Here is a 19,203-nt window from a genome sequence, read left to right as displayed (position 1 = left end):
AACTAAAAAGCTTTTCATGACAAAGGAAATCATCAACAAAATAAAAAGACAACTCACAGAATGGGAGAACATATTTGCTGATACATCTGATAAGGGGTTAATATCCAAAATTTATAAAGAACTTATAAAACTCATCACTAAAAATACAACCCAATTAAAAAATGGGCAAAGTGACTTAACCAACATTTTTCCAAGGAGGATATACAGATGGGCAATGGAAATATAAAAAAATGCTCAACATCACTAATCATCAGAGAAATACAAATTAAAATCACAATGAGATATCACCTCACATCTGTCAGAATAACTTTCATCAACAGTGCTGGCGAGGATGAAGAGACAAGAGAACCCTCATGCACTGTTGATGGCAATGCAGACTGTTACAACCACTGTGGAAAACAGTATGGAGATATCTCAAAAAATTAAAAATGGATCTATCTTTTGACCCAATGATCCAACTTCTGGGAATATATATGAAGGAACCCAAAACACTAATTCCCAAGAACATAAGCACCCCTATGTGTATTGCAGCATTATTGACAATTGCCAAGATATGGAAACAGCCTAAGTGTCCATCGGGTGAGTGGATAAAACAACTATGGGACACTACTGGAATACAGAATGAAATAGTGCTCCACCATAAACAAGAAGTAAATTTTATCCTTTGCGACAGTATAGCTGGACCTGGACAGCACATCTAGATATCCATAGAACATTTAAAAAATTCTATATATCAACTATTATTTAGAGATTTAAAGGTTTCATTGTAATTTTAGCTTTTTGAAGAGTAAATATATATTTTCATCCCTTCTTTTTGATTTGAAATAAGCCACCTGCTCTTCCATAGAGCATGTACTATTCTGGGGAATTCATAAAATTTTCCAAAAACAAAGTCATTTAATTTTATCCTCTTTTTTTGTTTAAGGCATTATTTACAGATAATACAATTCATCAGTTTTCAGTGGGAATTATAATGCTTTTGTTAATCGTACATTACTACGTAAGCACTTCCAAATTAAGACAGGCAATTGCTCCTTCACCATTAACCATTTTCTTTTTATTTTTTTATTTTTTTATTTTTTATTTTAATCATTGTTCAAGTACAGTTTTCTCCCCCTACTCCCATTCCAGCCCACCCACCCAACCCTCCCACCTTCCCCCCCATTATCCCCCACCCCTAGTTTTTGTCCATGTGTCCTCCAAATTTGTTCCTGTAAACCCTACCCATTCCCATTTTCTTGAGCCTCTTTGCACTTGATCCACTTCCATGATTCCAGTTTTCATTTAAGACTAAATGAGTCAATCAAAGGTAAGGTGCATTGAGAAGGATATGATAGTATACAGATATTTTATATTATCTTAAAATTGCATATGTTGATAATTTACCAGAAAAACAGAAATTTATAAATTTGTCAAGATACATAGTTATGAAGTTCTCTTTGTACGTATATACAGGTAGGGAATTTAACCTCAGGAAATAGGGCTGTGGAAAGCAAGATGAAGAAGAGTAGCTAACTAAGATCAGCAGCCTTCTACAAGATATGTTACTCTATGTTAGGTTCATCAGGTTCTCACCTGGCCTGATGGAGATAGTCCCTAGAGGATGAAGTCTGCCTATGGCTTTTGTTTTGTGTGTGCATATGTGTACATATGTATTTATATGTCTAAGCTTATTTAGAATACAATTGGGAAAGGATGCATGTCAATATATTTATGCAGATGGAGGTTCTTATCATATTTATGTATGTATCTCCTTACTTTGTGCTGCTAACATGTACCTATTTCTACCATAGCATCCATTAATGCTATGCATGTTCCCTTCCACAAGATAAATTCAATGAGGGCAATATCTGTATCTAGCATTTATATATCCTCATTTGCATTATGCTTGGCTTAGTGCTAACACATATTTGAATGTCTTATTAAATAAACATATACTAAAAATCAAACTTTTGATCACGTGTATTGCACTTTAATAGTGAATACACTACCCAGGTAGTAGAAATAAGGGATCAGAGAACTTGAACAACACTATAGACACTTGAACTAACAGGTATACATGAGGTATGTCCAGGAAGTATCCAGCCATGCAATATGAAAAATAGAGACATTTACTTAAGAACATACAAGATGCAAGGAACATTGTGCATAGGACAATGATGCCTCAGTCCCCTTCAAAGTTATGACCTTTTTGAGGAAATCTGGCTCATTGGTAGTGGTTTGAATCAAGTCATTAGCAACTGCAGCATGATGTTCCCTCTGCTCTGGTAGCAGAAGCTGCAGAATGAATTTTGCTACAACTCATTTCATGCCAAGATCCTGCATGAAAATCTTGACACAGTAGCTTTTGGAATCCCCAGATCAGCTTCTAGTTCTTGTACTGTCGGTCACTGATCTTTTTTGATTACAGTACACGTTCAACATTCCCAGGTGTTCTGCTTGTTGCAGGCCTTCCAGAATGTGGATCACCTTCCAAAGATTCTCAACCATCTTTGAAGCATTTATGCCACACCTTTATTTACACTGCACTCATTGCATCATCTCCCAAAGCCTTCTGAATGATCTGAATAGTTTCCACGGAGGAATGTTCAAGCTTATCACAAAATTTGATGCATATTTGTTGCTCTACTAGCTCATTCATTTTGAATGTGACAGCCACACAGTACACATGCTCACCCAGTGATGTCTACTGCCCCCACTGACTAGTACAGTGAAGTCATCATTGTTCTTGCATGTGCATTCCAGGATGCTCTCCTTGGCTGACAGGTTACATCGATGTCATGCACACCGTTCTCATTATATTAATAATGGCTGGACTTTTTCTTGACAGACCTCATATATAGGTCTGTCAAGGGCAGCAGAATATCTATTCTCAAGTTCATATAGAGCATTCTCTAGGATAGATCACAGGTGAAGCCACAAAAAAAGATAATAATTTAAGATGACTGAAATCATATCAAGATTTTTTTATGACCATAGTGAAATGAAACTAGAAATCAAAGTAAAACTGTAAAATTCACAAATATGTGGAAATTAAGCAATACGCTCTTGATCAATGGGTTAAAGAACAGATCCTAAAAAAATTAAAAAATATTTTTAAATAAATGGAAATAAAAACACAGCACACCAAAACACGTGGACCGCAGTGATAGCAGTATGAAGTCTGAAATATATGACTAAATGCTCTCATTAAAAAATAAAAGAGCTCAAATCATCAACTTAACTTTATACCTCAAGGAACTAGAAAAAAGAACTAAACACAAAGGTAACAGAAGGAAGAAAATAATCATGTTTAAGAGTTGGTTGTTAAATAAAACCAAATTTGACAATCTCTTAGCTAAACTAACAAAAAAAGAGAGATAACTCAAATAACAAAAGTCAGAAACAAGGAGGAGACATTACAACTGATTCAACAGAAATAAATAGGATTATAAGACTACTATGAACAGCTACATGGAAATAAACTGAATAACTTAAAAGAAATGAATAAATTCCTATAAATATAAAACATACCAAGACTGATTCATGAAGAAGTAAACAAATTCTAAACAGGCCTATAAATAGTAAGATTCAGTCTATAGTCAAAAGCCACTTAAAACAACAAAAAGAGCCCAGGACAAAAAGGATTCACTGAAGAATTCCAGCAAGCATGTAAAAAAGAATTTCTTCTCAAACTCTTCCAAAACATTGAAGGGGCAGGAATAATTCAAAACTCATTTTTATGAGGTCAGCATTACCTTCATACCAAAATCAGATAAGGATATCACTTAAAATGAAAATTACAGGCCTATGTCCCTAGTGAATATTGATGTAAAAATTGTAAACATAATACCAAATTCAACAACACATTAAAAGGATCATAAACCATGATCGAGTGGTCTATCTCTGAGAGGCAAGGATATTTCAACATATGAAAATCAGTCAATGTAATATACTCCATTAAAAGAATGAAGGACAAAAGCCACACGGTCATCTCAATTGACGCAGAAAAAGCACTTTAAAAAATCAACATTATTCTACAATAAAAACTCTCAACATACTAGGTATAGAAAAAATGTACCTCAACAAAATAAAGGCCATATATGAAGAATCCACAGCTATCATCACATTCAATGGTGAAAACCAAAAACAATCAGTAACAAGGTAAGGATGCTATCAATTGTTACTTCTATTCCATATAATACTGGGATCCCTAACCAAAGCTATTAGGCAGGAAAGAAAAATAAAGAGCAAACAAATTGGAGAGGAAGTAGAAAATTATCTCTGCTTGCAGCTAGAATCACCTTATATATAGCAAAACCCTTAAAGAGCCCACAAAAAATAAAACATGTTAGAACTACTAAATTTGGCAAAGTTACAGGATACAATATCAGTGCGCGCACACACACACACACACACACACACACACACACACACAACAGCTGCAATTCTATATACTAACAATGAGTAATCCAAAAAGGAAAAAATTAAAGTCCTATTTATAATAGCATCAAACACAGTAAAATACTTAGCAATGAACTTAACCAAAGAAGTGAAAGGCTTGTTCACAGAAAACCAAAAAAAAAAAAAAAATTGCTGAAAAAAATCAAAGAAAACACAAATAAATGCAGATATATCCCACGTTCATGAACTGGGAGACTTACCATTGTTAAAATTACTCAAAGTGATCTACAGATTAATGCAATCCCTATCAAAACCCAATAACATTTTTTTGAAGAAATAGAAAAATAATTTTAAAATTCCTGTCAAATCTCAAAAAAATCCTGAATAGTCAAAACAATCTTTAGAAAGAGAAACAAAGCTGGAGGCTTCACACTTCCTATTTTAAAACATATTACAAAGCTACCGAAAATCAAAATAGTATGTTACTGGCATAAAGATCAACAGAATCAAAAGAGAATATAGAAATAAACCCTCACATATATGGTCAAGGTACCTATAATAAGCATGTCAAGTTTACACAATGGGGATAGGACAATCTCTTACAAATGGTGCTGGGAAAACTCCACATCCATATGCAAATTAATAAAGTAGAACCCTTATGGTGTACCATATACCAAAATTACCTAAAAATGGATAAAAATCTAAACATAACACCTGAAACTATAACACTCCTGAAGAAAACATAAGGAAAAAGCTTCAGAACACTGAATTTGTCAATGATGTCTCGATACGACATCAAAGTACAGGCAACAAAAGTTGAAATAGGCAAATGGTACTAAACCAAATGTAAAAATTTGTATGCAATAAAGGAAACAAACAGAGTGAAAAGGCAATCTACAGAATAATAAAGAATATTTAAAAGCCATATATCTGATAAAAGGTTAATAAGAAGAAAAACTGAGGAAATCCTAAAATTCAACAAAAACCATGAGTTTAAAAAATGGGCAAAAAAATTTTAATAGATATCTCTCCAAAATGATATATAAATGACTAACAAGTATATGAAAAGATAGTCAACATCATTAATCATTAGAGAATTGCATGTCAAAACTACAACAAAATAAAACTTTACAATATTATTTAAAAAAAAAACAGAAGAAAACAAATGTTATCAAAGCTGTAGCGCAGCTACAACCTACCGCCCGCGGGCCACATGCATCCCAGGATGGCTGTGAATGTGGCCCAACATAAACTTGTAAATTTACTTAAAACATCATGAGGTTTTTTGTGATTATGTGTTACAATGTATTTAACATGTGACCCAAGACAACTCTTCTTCCATTGTGGCCCAGAGATGCCAAAAGGCATTGAGAATTTGGAAACTTTTTACATTGTAGGTGGGAAAGTAAAATGGTGCAGCTGCTATGGAAAAGAATATGGATATTTTTTAAAAATTAAATATAGAATTACCATATGACCCAGCAATCCCACTTCTGGATATAGATTCAAAAGAATGAAAGACAATTTCAAAAAGATTTGCACACCTATGTTTACTGTAGCACTTATTCTGATAGCCAAGACAAGGATGCATCTTAAATGTCCATTGACAGATATGAATGGATAAAGAAAATGCAATATATACAGACAATGGAATTTTATCCAGCTTTAAAAACAAAAGAAACTCTGCCCTGACCAGTGTGGCTCAATTGGTTGAGCATGGTCCTGCAAAGCAGAAGGGCACTGGTTCAATTCTAGTCAGGGCACATGCCTCCATTGGGGGTACAGTCCCTGGTTGGAACTCCTATGAGAGGCAACCAATAGATGTTTTTCTCCTTCTCTTTCTCCTTCCCTTCCCCTCTCTTTAAAAACAAATAAATAAAAACTTTAAAAAGAAACTCTGTCATATGCTAAAACACGGATGAACTTTGAGAACATAATGCTAAAGTGAAATAAGCCTGTCACAAAAAGGCAAATACTATATTATTCTGCTTATGTGAATTATCTAAAGTGATCCATTTTTTAGACACAGAAAGTAGAACGGTAGTTTCCAGGGGCGAGGGGAAGAGGTAAAAGGTGAGTTGTTCAAGACAAATAGAATTTCATAGAAATTTTTTTCCTAGAAATAACTTCTAGAGATCTGTTGCACAATAAGGTGCATATAGTAAATACTATACTATTCTGTGCATTTAAAATAGTTAAATGGGTAAATTTCATATTATATGTTTATTATCACATTAAAAATGCAATATAACATTACAGAAGATAAATCAGTAGAGGGGATTATAAAACTAATTGTTCAAATGAAGCACAGCCAGATAAGGTAGAGTAAAAAGATATTTAATAAAAATTATTAAAATTATTGTAGCCTTTTCCCATTTTTAGAATATATTTCATGTAACTTTTAAATTGAAAGTTTTCCTAATTTTTTAAAACAAGTTCTCCTCCCCAGTTAAAAAAAAAACAAAATAAAATAGTTGACATCTTAATATTCTAGGAACTAGGGACTTCATCAAAATTAAGTTAAATACATTTGCTTATAACACTAAAATCAGCTGAGGGCTGGGCTGACAGAGCCTTGAAAACTAAATAGAATTTCAAGTTAAGTTTGCTAAGGGATGTTAATATTTAGAACTACAAAGAAGCTAAGTGATCAGAAAGTTAAATTCACTTTTAAAAAGTATGGCCAAATTAAGCTCAGGTGTTGTAAATAATATACTGACTATGTAATATTACAACATCTTAAATCAGTGGTCATGCACATTTCTTATCCCCATGGATGATTTCAATTTCCTTATGATAGGACATCATAAAAAGATACAGAACATCACAAAATTACAATATTTCATTGCAAACTCAGAATGAAGAAGGTTCTAAGGTTAGATTCTAAAACTGAAGAACAAGTGCTCTTGTGAGAATTAATTACTACTTCAGGTTGATTGTCTTCAGGATGTATTGGTATAAAAGTGATTATGTTTTTATTTTTTATTATTTCCAATATTACTTAGTTCAATTGCTTTCCTGGTTGTTTTTAATTCTTACAATATTGGGAACTCAAATGAGTTCCATTTCCTAAGTACAAAAAAAATTCAGCATGATTTATCTTCATTAGGTTGGTGCGCTTGATAAAAGATAATTTTCAAACAACCACTGGCTTATAAGAATGTTATTGTTTTTTGTTCAGCTGTATTTTTCCTGGCTTTTTAATACATAGTGGAATTTGCATATAATTTTAATTAGATCTTCCACAATATCTTGAATTTTAATGGCCATATTAAAATGCTTGTTATTATTTTTAATAGGACTACATCTTCTATATGTCCTACCAGGAAAACAATATATTGCTTCCGTGCTCAAAAGCATTGTGATTTTCTTACAACACTGAAACTTGAATTTCTTAAATGAGTCAGACTGTGGACTGTTTACAACTACTTCTTGCACTCTTTGGCTTGAGTGTATGCTTAGATACACCTTTTCTTTCTTGGAGATAATTTCCATAAGATCAATTCTCAGAAGTGGCATTTTTGTATCAATGACAATGCATTTTTAGTGTCTAAATCCTCACCAGCAGTTTAAGTGCTCACCAGTTGTGAATGGTTGTTAGATCCTTGACATGAGTGGTGCCTTCATCTGTCACCCCCAAAAGAAGCCATGAAGGGGTGGGAAGAGTAACAGTTTCTGGCCCTAACTCAGGCTATTGCAAATAGCCTGAGTTAGGGCCACCAAATTGACCCCAAGCTCCTTAAGCCAACAAATGCATGGCCGCCTCCTCCTGGGCCTTGAAAGATTTTCTACAGAAGATACATGTGTGCTCTCATTCATATGAGGTCCGTGGTTGTAGTGTTTAATGGAATGGATGTTAGCCTCACAGAGGCAGCAAGACATTGGCAGAGTCTTGGTTTCTGCAGACAGAAGACTTGAGTTGAATTAGAACTCAGTGACCTCTTGGACATGTAATCTTGGGCAGGTCACTGAAGCAATGGGAGTGCAGATCTCCCATCTGTATAATTAGAGTTCTGGAGGACACTAACCTTTAAAGAGACTTACAGCATTAATGTCTACTAAAAAAACAAAGTTTAAAAAATATCCACTGACTGGTTCTATACTTTTTCTATACTTTTTAACTGTAAGAAATTATTCTGAAGAAGAATAAATGTGAGAGGCTGAGAACAGAGCATACCTGTTTAGTTTGGACTAAACTAAAGGGGGGAGCATACTTCCTTCATTGGAAGGGACAATTTTAATATGCTTAATTGTAAAAGGGAAGTCAATGAAACGGGGAAATAAGAATTGTAGTTGAAAGAATTGCTAAATGCATATTAGGGCAAGAGAAGAAAATAAATATTTAAATAAAAGAGTCACATGCTGTCATTTCTGTCTTTGTACAAAGAAAATTTCTAAATTATATCTATTCAAAATATTACATGAAGTTGCTCTTTCTAGGCCCCAGGAGGAAAATTATGCAAAGTATTATTTTGAAAATGATTATATATCAAAATATAAAAACCCTGAAAACATAACAGTAATCCTACCATTATTTCATGTATGGGAGACTATGCTACAAAAATTTCAACTGATAATTAGTAAAATGATCACTGAGAAAAAGAAAGTTTGGTAAATAATAAGTAAACCTATAGAGCAAATTTGTATTTTTTATTTGAATTAGACAATTTTTCCTTTCCTATTGGGTTCAATTCAGTCATATTTATACAATATACAACAAGATATGTTTATTTTTCCCTTGTTCCTAATATATTTTTACAATTTAAATACCAAATTTCTATGTACCTTATTTTTTTAAAAATGGCTTATATAAGATATCCTATAAGACAATTATCCCAGTAAACATTTCTTTTATCTTTTATCATTTATTAAGCATTGTTCTGGGAGTTCTGATCTCATGGGAGATTAAAAAGAATTAAGACAGTAAGGTTAACAAGGTTGCTGCTTAGTAAATGTTGAGTGACTATAAAACAAAGATATGGCCTTTGTCTGTTAAAAGGCTTGCTCTTATTTAGGGGATCTATATTTGGTACAATTACTCATTAAACTTTCTGGAACACTTCTTTGAAAAGGAAAAATAAGCCTAAAAATGCTCAGTTACCTCATTCTACCATATAAAATAAAAGGAAATGAGAAATGCTAATATTTTATTTTTCAAATAGCACTTAAACATTTCATATTGAGCATTCCATCATCATTATTTCTGGTCAATGAATCTAAATGTGAATATTGTTTTCCCATAGTCATTTACCTAATTACTTTGTATATAGGAAGTATGAGTGGGTATAAACATCTATAATTCTTATTCAAAGAGTTTTAGGGACTTAAAGCATATATCAGAACTCCAAAAAGTTCATAACTGTAATGTAATAAAGACAGGGGATTTTTGAAGTTGGAAATTTCCAGCCCCAAATTTCCTTCTAAAAGATGTCAGTGACTTACCTACAGGCCCTCTGAATCCCGGGTGTCACAGGTGATATTAGAGAAGTCAAGCTCTACATCACTCCCTGCTTTACCCATGAAATCGCCATAATGCATGCATTCATCTACCCACAGCTGTAAATGACCACTGCCTCCGCCATAATTTCTTAAAATGTTGAAACACTAAATAAATGTGTTTTCTTCCTTTTTACAAAAGACTGATATCCCTAGGTAAATTTCCAATTCCCTTTATTGTATAAATTTATGAAAATTTGGAGTAACCTGATGTCATTTGTGTAGGTGATTGAGTTCTGTATTATTATACCAAACACGATTAATCTTAATGCAACTTTGTTAGACATGTAGGGAAATGAATTCACAATCTAAAGCATTTTATATTGAATATTATATTTGCATTCACTATTCCCCTCACCAGTAAATAAGGTGAAATTATACATAAAATGTTCCTGTTTTTAAAGCTTGAACTGAAGGCAGATGATTGCTCAGTGACATGACAAGTTTACATTTTTTGTTATGTTAAATTGAAGTTCGAACCCAAGTCATCTGATTTTAATGCACTTTTTAAATTTTTATTTTTTTAAGATTTTTTTAAAATTTATTTTTAGAGAGGGAAAGGAGGGAGATAGAGAGAGAGAGAGAGAAACATCAATGTGCAGTTGCTGGGGGTTATGGCCTGCAACCCAGGAATGTACCCTGTCTGGGAATCGAACTTGGGACACTTTGGTTCCCCGCCCGCGCTCAATCCACTGAGCTACGCCAGCCAGGGCCCAAGTCATCTGATTTTAAGTAGTGTCCATTCTAGAATTCTTGAAAGATGATGTTTACACAAATGAACTCCCTGTGAAAATGTGTCTAACTTTGAGTATCTGTGTACTTTTAACTCCAACTCACTTCCCCTCAAATGTTCATCATACACAAAGACACAGGCAGTGTTGCTATAAATAAGTTTTTCCGGTAAGCAGTTGCACATACTAATGCGTTTTAATAAAACCAGTGGAAAAGTTGAGAGTGAACTTATTAGTTTCGAAAATTTGTATGAGTAGAACAAGACCAAACATGAACCTACTCAAATTTGGAAATCCCAAATTCCATCCAGAGAAGGGAATTATGTAATTTCCTTCCCATAACTGTCTCTGTGGGTGAAGGAGAAACTGCATTGTCTTGAGCAGAACTCTCGGTGGCTCACCAACTATATTAATAATTCATGTACATAGATTTTCTCTATAGTCACTGTAGCTGCAAAAACTTAGTTGCTTCCTTGGGAGGCCTTTGTTTCTGCTGGACTGAACTCTAATTGGTTTTATTTATTAGACAATTTGTTATGCCCCTGCTACAACTGTACACATCATTCACAGTCTCTTGTCCCTGAAAACAGGAATATTTATTCATGAGGGTATAAGAGCTCATTGCAAATGTGGCCGTGTTTTACTGAAGTACAAGTTGGTTTCAATTCTCCAAAAGTGAGGTGTGATGAAGAAGACAGGTCGTGATGGGTGGTAACATCACTATCCAAATAGTTGTGAATGACATTTTCTGTGAGATCAAGTAAAGCAGTGAAGAGAGTGGAGCAAGTAAAAAATTTCTGGTAAAATTACTATTTGTAATTGTTTCCTTTATTGACTGGGAGGAAAGAAATTAATAGATTTCTTCCAAAAATAGTGCTTTAATTGAACAATAGCAATTTTTTTCTTAATGTAACTGTAATTGAGTATTTACTTAGAAACAAATTGAGATCTTGTGCAAATGAAGGAAAAACCATGTATTCCCAGTCATTAAGACACTCCTTTAATTTCATGCAATGTTGATGAACAGTACTGTTAAGTACAATTAAATAGAGAAGACATTAATTTTAAAACAACCCATTCTGTTATGGAGGCTTGAGGGTTTTTTTTTCTTTTTTTTTTCCCCCTCAGTCTTAAGGCAAGTCACGATTAATTACAAAAGAAGTGCAGAGGTATAATCACAGACCAACATAATCTTTTCCAGTTGTTTTGAAATGCATAATGTGCTAATAAGCTGTTCGTTGAATTGGTATTTTCTGTTTCATTTAAGAAAAAGCCCTTTTGTATTACCAAAGCTTGACTCTTTTCATTGAATGAACTATGATGACATTTTTTGAATAATTTACAAAGATTGCAATAGCTTATTACTTTGTAGCTTACCTCAGAGTGGGCAGAATTAGATCCAAGTTTTTGTACAGGACAGCTCCAAGAACAAATACTGATGATTCATCTAATTCTAGAAAGAATAAAATTTTAAAATATTAGCAAAACAGCAAGAAAAATACTATATCATACAAAACTTTAATTTACTCATTACACGGGGATTCCAGGACTTGATGATGAGAAGCTGGGCAGAAGAGAAGCCTTCCTGAGCATGAATGGGCAGGTTATTCACCACACTCCATACATTTATTGAAGTTCTAAAAGATGTGTTGTCAGTGTTTTGTGTCAGAAAGTAATATTGCTTCATGAAGTTAAGACAAAAAGCTGCTTTAGTTGCAGCTACTGGGTTTAAATTCCCAAAGATATGGGGGAGGGAGCTAATTCTCTTTTGTAGCTCACAGTCATGAGGTCAAAATTTCCAAGGCAAGAATTAAGACCACAATGGCACTGTTGAAAATGCACAATTTTAGAGACTAATGAACATGTTCTTAAAACTTAATTTTTTAAAAAAAATTTATATACCCAAAAAATAACTTCAAACCAAAACAAATGTGAGGAGGAAGAAATGAAAATGACTTTCATGGAAAACACAACACGTTTCATTACCTAAAGTTGAAATATGAGGTCATAGGCTTTGCACTGAGATAAGACTGTCAATATGGAAACTTGATCGTGTCAAGCTTCGGTCTACAATTTGCACTTGTTTTTTCTTTCCATTTCAGTAGATCCTTTGTTCCAGTGAATTCAGAGACTTAGAGAGCAAGTTTAAGCTTTCTATATGTACAAAATTAATTTAGTTTAATTTGGAAATTTTCTAAATTATTTAATATATGAAAATTCATGTCTAGACTTTTATTTTTAATACTTTTTATTTTCTTAAATTTTTTATTTATTATACTACAGTTTTCCCAATTTCTCCCACTTTGCTGTCCTCCGACCCGCCCCACCCCTGCTCCCACAGTTAATCCCCACACTGTCGTCCATGTCCATGGGTCACTCATACATGTGTTTTGACTAGTCCCTCCCCCTTCTTTTTATTTTTAAAATATTAATTTTTTATTTATTGTTTTCTTTTAAGTTTACAATTAGCATCCTGTTTTAAAATATTTTCTTTAAAAAAAGTTGTATTAAATATATTGGGGTGACATTGGTTAATAAAATTATACAGGTTTCTAGCATATAAGTCTATATACTTTTATTAAATGGTCTTATCATAAATGTGTTGTTCAAAACCCAAATTATCTCATGTATTTACCTTTTGATGACAGAGGAGTGAAAATGCTTTTTGGAATGACTACTCTGTCTTCTGAGTTTCTTGCCCAGTCAACCATTCCTTTCCGTCCTTTCATCGGGAAGTTGATGTCTGTCAGAACAGAGGCTGCCGGAAGCTTCTGAATGCTAGCCACTATTAAAAAAAGAAGTAATAATGTCAACTAAAATCTTCCAGTGTAATTAAAATTGATCATATTAAACCTTGTAGTATATAGAAAATAAAGTTTCAAGTCAAAGTTATATTTACCAGAGTTACAAAACAGACTTATTTCTTTGTATTAAACAACACTCATTTAGGTTGCTGATTCTTTTAGTCATGAATCTGGGTGCTTGTTGCTTTCAGCAGGAATCAGACATGCAGTGTTAGTCAATGTGGGGTGGGTATTCTAAGAGTACCAGCAGGTATCCCATACCCCTTATTCACGGTAGATCTCCATTTCAATCGTTTGAAGATCATACTGTATTTTTTTGTTAAATATTTTGATTAACGTACTTGATTCATAGACTAAAATTTACATTTAAATATGAACTCCATTTATCTTCAGAACAAATTTTCTGCATTATATCTGAACACCGTCTTTGGGACAAATTGTTCCCGGATGCGAGGGGACACCAGGAAGTGGTGGAGAACAAAGCCACGCTCCTCCGGGGGACAGAACTGGCAGAATGCAAACAGTGAAGAGCCATGAATGCTATAACCAGAGAACCACTAAAACATGTACGAATAATAAACACATACAACAACAAATAATTCTTAAAATGCAAGCTCACAACTGAAAGTAATAAATGTGTGTGTATCTATGAATAAAGAATTGTACCTTTACTTGCAATAAGTATTTTAAAGTATTGAAAAAATAGTGAATGATGTTTGGAAATGCCTGGATATGCATTCGATATTATTATATATTTATTATATATACACAAAATATATATAAAATATATAATAAAACTATGGTGATAAACACTTAAGCACTTACTGATTATATATTGATAATATATATTTCAATTAAATAATGTAATTTTTATGACTTTATATTGTTCTACATTAAAGTTTTAGGTTCCCCATGCAGTATTTAAATGGAAAGATGATAGGAAATTTCTAAAAGCTATCACAAAAGGAAAGCTAAAGTAAGAAATCATTAAGCTCCTCAAAAATGGGTTTCATTCAAAAGATATTTGTAATTAAATCAAGTGGGGATGAAAATTAAGAATTTAATAATATTACTTGTATATTATTATTGCACCACTGACTGATTCCAAATTAAATTGCTTATGTATTATTGTACTCTCTTAAAGTAGTTTCAGGCTATTTTATACATCTGCTATTAGCATCAGATGGAGTTTTCTTTGGCCTTTAATTTGACATAATCCATAATGCCTAAAAAGGGATTTTGTAACTGAATCGTGAAGGAAAGAAGGTACATAAATTAGTTATGGACATTAAATGCTGTTTTTGAATAAGAGCTCTAATTATTTTAATTTCTTTAATTTTCCAAACCACGTAGAGTCTTTGTTGTCTGTAAATAACCCTGGTCGAGTGTCCTTAAGGTCCCAGTCCTACACTGCATGTAGATGGAGAGAAAGCACATTGCAACACATTCTTTCTTTTTCAAATTATTTTTGATACAATTTTTTAAAATTTTATTTATTTATTTTTAGAGAAGGGGGAAGAGAGGGAGAAAGAAAGGGAGAGAAACATCAGTGTGTGGTTGCCTTTCATGTGCCCTCTGCTTGGGACCTGGCCCACAACTCAGGTATACTGGCTGACTGGGAACCAAACCGGTGACCCTTTGGTTCGCAGGCTGGTACTCAATCCACTGAGCTACACCAGCCAGAGTGCAGCACATTCTTTCTTAAGGGTCCTATTGTAAGCTCTATTCAAAATGCAAAACTAAGTTCATGTACTTTCAAATTCCTTGATTCTAACTTTGGTTGTCTTGGTATTAAAGAAAATTTATTCTACCTCTCTGTTCTAAAAATTTATGAAGAGAAATGAAGGTTTCTTGACTGTCATCCAACTAGTTCCTACTATAAAGTAAAATAAGAAATAAATTGTTGGGCCTTGATGTCTAATATTTTTTTCTGTTTCTATACATATTAAATAGAAAAAAATAAACAAACATAAAAGAGAAATAATAAATAAAAATGTATTTTATACCACTTCACCCTAAATAAATGCTAGTTTAATACCATATTCTTAAATACATAAAAATGATATATTTACATGTGCATCTATGTCACTTTATAAAATGCATTCAGTTTTCAATTCATTCTCACACTGGCTGTTAAATGTGACTACATGGATTAGACTGCACTTTTGAACACAGTCTAGATTAAAAAAATAAAAATCAGTTAGGATCACTTATTTCTGCAGAAGTCCTTTGAATTACATAGTCTTGAGCATGAAGAGTACTTAAAAACATTTATTCATTAATATTACAGAAATGCAGTTTTAAAGATGGCATTTTCAATAAACACATTACAAAAAGTGTTTTGACTTCATAGATTCAAATGCTAGACTTCAAATGATCAATATACATGTTCCTTAAAAGATAAAGTATTTAAAAGTGCACATCTTTACCTAAAAATGGTTTTCACGTTATTAAAGGACTGAATAAATCTTTTAAAAGATTACCATATCTTGGCATGTGAAACTTAAATGCAATCCAAATCCCAATGTCTGAAGATAAAGTTTTACTGAAACGGGCATACTATTCATTCACAGTCATCTAGTGCAGTTTTCATGCAACAATGGCAGAGTCAAATAGTCACAGCACAGTCTGTATGGCTACCCTTGAGGGTAGCCACACAAATCCTGAGGTAGTTACTCTCTGGCCCTTTAGAGAAAAAGTTTGCCTACCCCTGTTCTAGACATATGTTGGAGAAGCTATTTTTAAATATTATGCTTTTCCTTTAAAGAGAAATACATTCTAAAAGCATCTTAATTTCTGTATTTTTTCTGTTCTCTACTGCATGATCTTTCTGACTACTTTTTTTTCTGTGCAACACAGAATATAGTGAGGGAGTTTTACACTGATTATACCAAACTATTTTTAGTTTTTTAAAAAGTACATTTAGTAAACTTTTGAAAACAGGCACTGATATATACATTCATCTCTATACCAGATAGTTCATGATTTCACTACTAATATAAAATAAAATGTAAAATGAGAATCATTTTTGCATGTATACCTGAATAAAAAAAAATCAATATAAAAATGCTTTAAGAAATTAATTCTCCCTCTTCTCCCAATCAGTGACATTAAGAACAGAGTTTCTACAGAGGAAGGTGCATGAGATGATAATTAACCAAGTATACACCTGAAACCTATGTAATTGTATTAACCAATGTCTTCCCAACAAATTCAATAAAAATATAAAAAATATGAGAATGTTTGCATTGTAGCATGATTGACTTTTTGTGTGTATGTTTGTGTATGCATGTTCGATATCTAAGCATGTTTAAACCTTCATAGAGAAGTTTGGAAATGATGAGGAGTTAGGCACCAATCAGGCAAGAAACAAAACTGAAGTCAACAACTCAAGGGATTTCCAAGATAATGAGTGAATCGTCCATTTCCAGAAGAGTAATAGCAATGGAAAGTAAAAATATGGACAAAAGAGATCACTGTAGACTGAAAAGTTCATTCTGGAAATTCATTCATCCAACAAATCTGTACTGAGCCCTGAGAGTGTTCAAGCATTATCCCATCACTGAGGATTTAACAAGTGAGAAAGAGACACAAATTCATCACTCATAAAGAGCTCATACTCTAGTGGGGAATACATACAGCTGGTAGGTGAGCAAATAGTTCAGATTATTTTGGATTGCGATAGGTTGCGTGTAGGATACGCTGACAAATAACTTGTCAGATGGAGCATGGTTGGTTGCCAAGGAAGGCCTTTCTGAAGAGGTATAACTGGGCTGTGGTTTGATGGTTGCATATGAGCTAAGGAGACTGCCAATGCAGCCTTAGAGCCTGGAAAGGTCTATATTGTTCCAGAGGTGTCAGAATAGCAGTGTCTGGGTAGGAGAAAGCATGAAAGGAGGGAACAATATGTCCTAGAGAAACAGTAACATTCCTAATAGAGCAAAAGGACTTAGAGTAGGAGAGGAGACTAAGAATAATATTGCAGGCCAAGAAATCTGGTGATCTGGAACATGATCAATGTAGAACTTGGAGATGTAAACTGGATGCCTTCTAATTAGAATAGTTGATAATGTAGACGTGGATAAATTCTAAAGAGTACAGAATGGGCATATTCATTCATTCAACAAATATTAGTTGAGCACTTATTTCGTGCCAGGCAGTTCTGGGGACCATAAATATCCCAGTGAACAAAACAGTGAAAGTCCCTGCCCTCATGGGACTGGCATGAAATATGGGGTGAGTTAGACAAGGAATAAATAGACACAACCAGATAGAATGCGAGTAATGATAACATGATAGAGAATGATGGTTGGAGTTGGGAAGCTTGGGGAAAGGTTCTTTGGTAAGCTGGAATGTGTGCAGATACCTGAACTAAGCGAGGTGGACAGCTATGCAGATACCAGAAGATGACAGAAAAAAGTTGCAAAATGTAGTATACGAAAAGCTCACTTTTAAAGGATAAAGGGAAATAAACAGGGAAAGACACCAAAAAAAAAAAAAAAAATAAATGGAGGAGAGAAAGAGAGAAAGAGAGGGAGAGAGAGAGAGAGAGAACACAATAGTAATCTAATTTAGGAACAAAGAGATATATTTTAATAATGGCAGAGTGGCTTTATAAGGAGTCAAGATTTATAAATTATGGAAAAAGGCCATTGGTCTAAAAATATGGAAACAATACTCTAAAATTAGGTTCAGGTCCTGCTGTATTGTAGATGTTGACAAACTTTTTTAATGAAGGGTCAAAAAGGAAGTATTTTCACTTCTGTGTGCCATCAGGTCTGTGTTGCAACTATCTAACTCTGCTATTAGGATGTGAAAGCAGCCATAGGTGATTCATAAATGAAAGCTCATGAATGAAAGTAGGGTATTTAATCATGTAATAAAAATTGTGTTGTGTGACCAGTATGGTCTCTGCAGTCACATCATACATGACTGTCTTGTTTGCTGACCCTAGTCAAGATGCACAAGTGTCTGCTCCCCCACCCCCACTAGAGAGCTTTTCCTTTATTACTAGAATGTTCTTTTTATTCTAATCCCTAAGTCTCTGATAAATTATTTTTTTCTTTAGTTTGGTCTGTCTTCATTGTTCCATCTAAAGAAATTCAATTCCCTCCTATTCCTGACTATTATATCACCCTGTTTACTTATTTTTTTATGGTCCTATTCATAGTTAAAAATGGTCTAGGGTATGTGGGCTGTTTCCCACACTAGACTATAAGCTCCAAAAGGAAAGAAATTTTCCCTATTTACTGTTATATGATAGAATCGTAATGTATTGTAGTGTTTGACACAACACCCTATATATTTTTTAATGAACGGGGTTTACCAAAGACTTAGCAGGAGACATTGGGATTTTACATGATATCTTGGGGCCCTGGAGACAGACTTAGTTTTACAATTACTTTGTGATCTTCAGCAAGTCATTTAGTTGCTCTTCAGTTTGACCGTCTGTAAAAGTCAACAGCCTTTCATGAGAAGTAAGCCAAAAACAGATATTTCATTCCCTATACACAGTAAGATACAACATATGCCAATTTCCTTTTATTCTTCACCTCAACCATTCTCTGCTATGTGTAAAACACTGTGGAGGATCCAAAATTTAAAAAAAAAAAGTCCTTGTCCTGGCTAGTGTGGTTCAGTGGATTGAGCACTGGCCTGCAAACCAAAGGGTCACTGGTTTGATTCCCAGTCAGGGCACATGCTTGTGTTACAGGACAGGTGTCCATTAGGGGGTGAGTGAGAGGCAACCACACATTGATGTTTCTCTCCCTCTCTTTCTTCCTTCTTTC

At 33.7% G+C, this 19,203-nt stretch overlaps 1 protein-coding gene across 2 annotated transcripts in view; it reads right to left on the bottom strand.

Annotated features, from left to right (window-relative positions):
• Window positions 1–19,203, bottom strand: part of ADGRB3 (adhesion G protein-coupled receptor B3) — a 721,652-nt gene that overhangs the window by 319,035 nt on the left and 383,414 nt on the right. For both annotated transcript variants that reach the window (XM_028509706.2, XM_028509707.2), the window contains exons 13-14: window positions 13,246–13,395; window positions 11,988–12,063 (exon numbers count right to left, since the gene is read on the bottom strand). In XM_028509706.2, coding sequence (XP_028365507.1) covers window positions 11,988–12,063; window positions 13,246–13,395 — 226 coding nt within the window. The remainder of the gene's footprint in view (window positions 1–11,987; window positions 12,064–13,245; window positions 13,396–19,203) is intronic.

The sequence above is a fragment of the Phyllostomus discolor genome, chromosome 4 (assembly GCF_004126475.2).
Source record: "Phyllostomus discolor isolate MPI-MPIP mPhyDis1 chromosome 4, mPhyDis1.pri.v3, whole genome shotgun sequence".
In the NCBI taxonomy this organism is placed as follows: domain Eukaryota; kingdom Metazoa; phylum Chordata; class Mammalia; order Chiroptera; family Phyllostomidae; genus Phyllostomus; species Phyllostomus discolor.
Note: the sequence above shows the minus strand (reverse complement) of the source record. Positions and strands in the feature narration are given on the sequence as shown.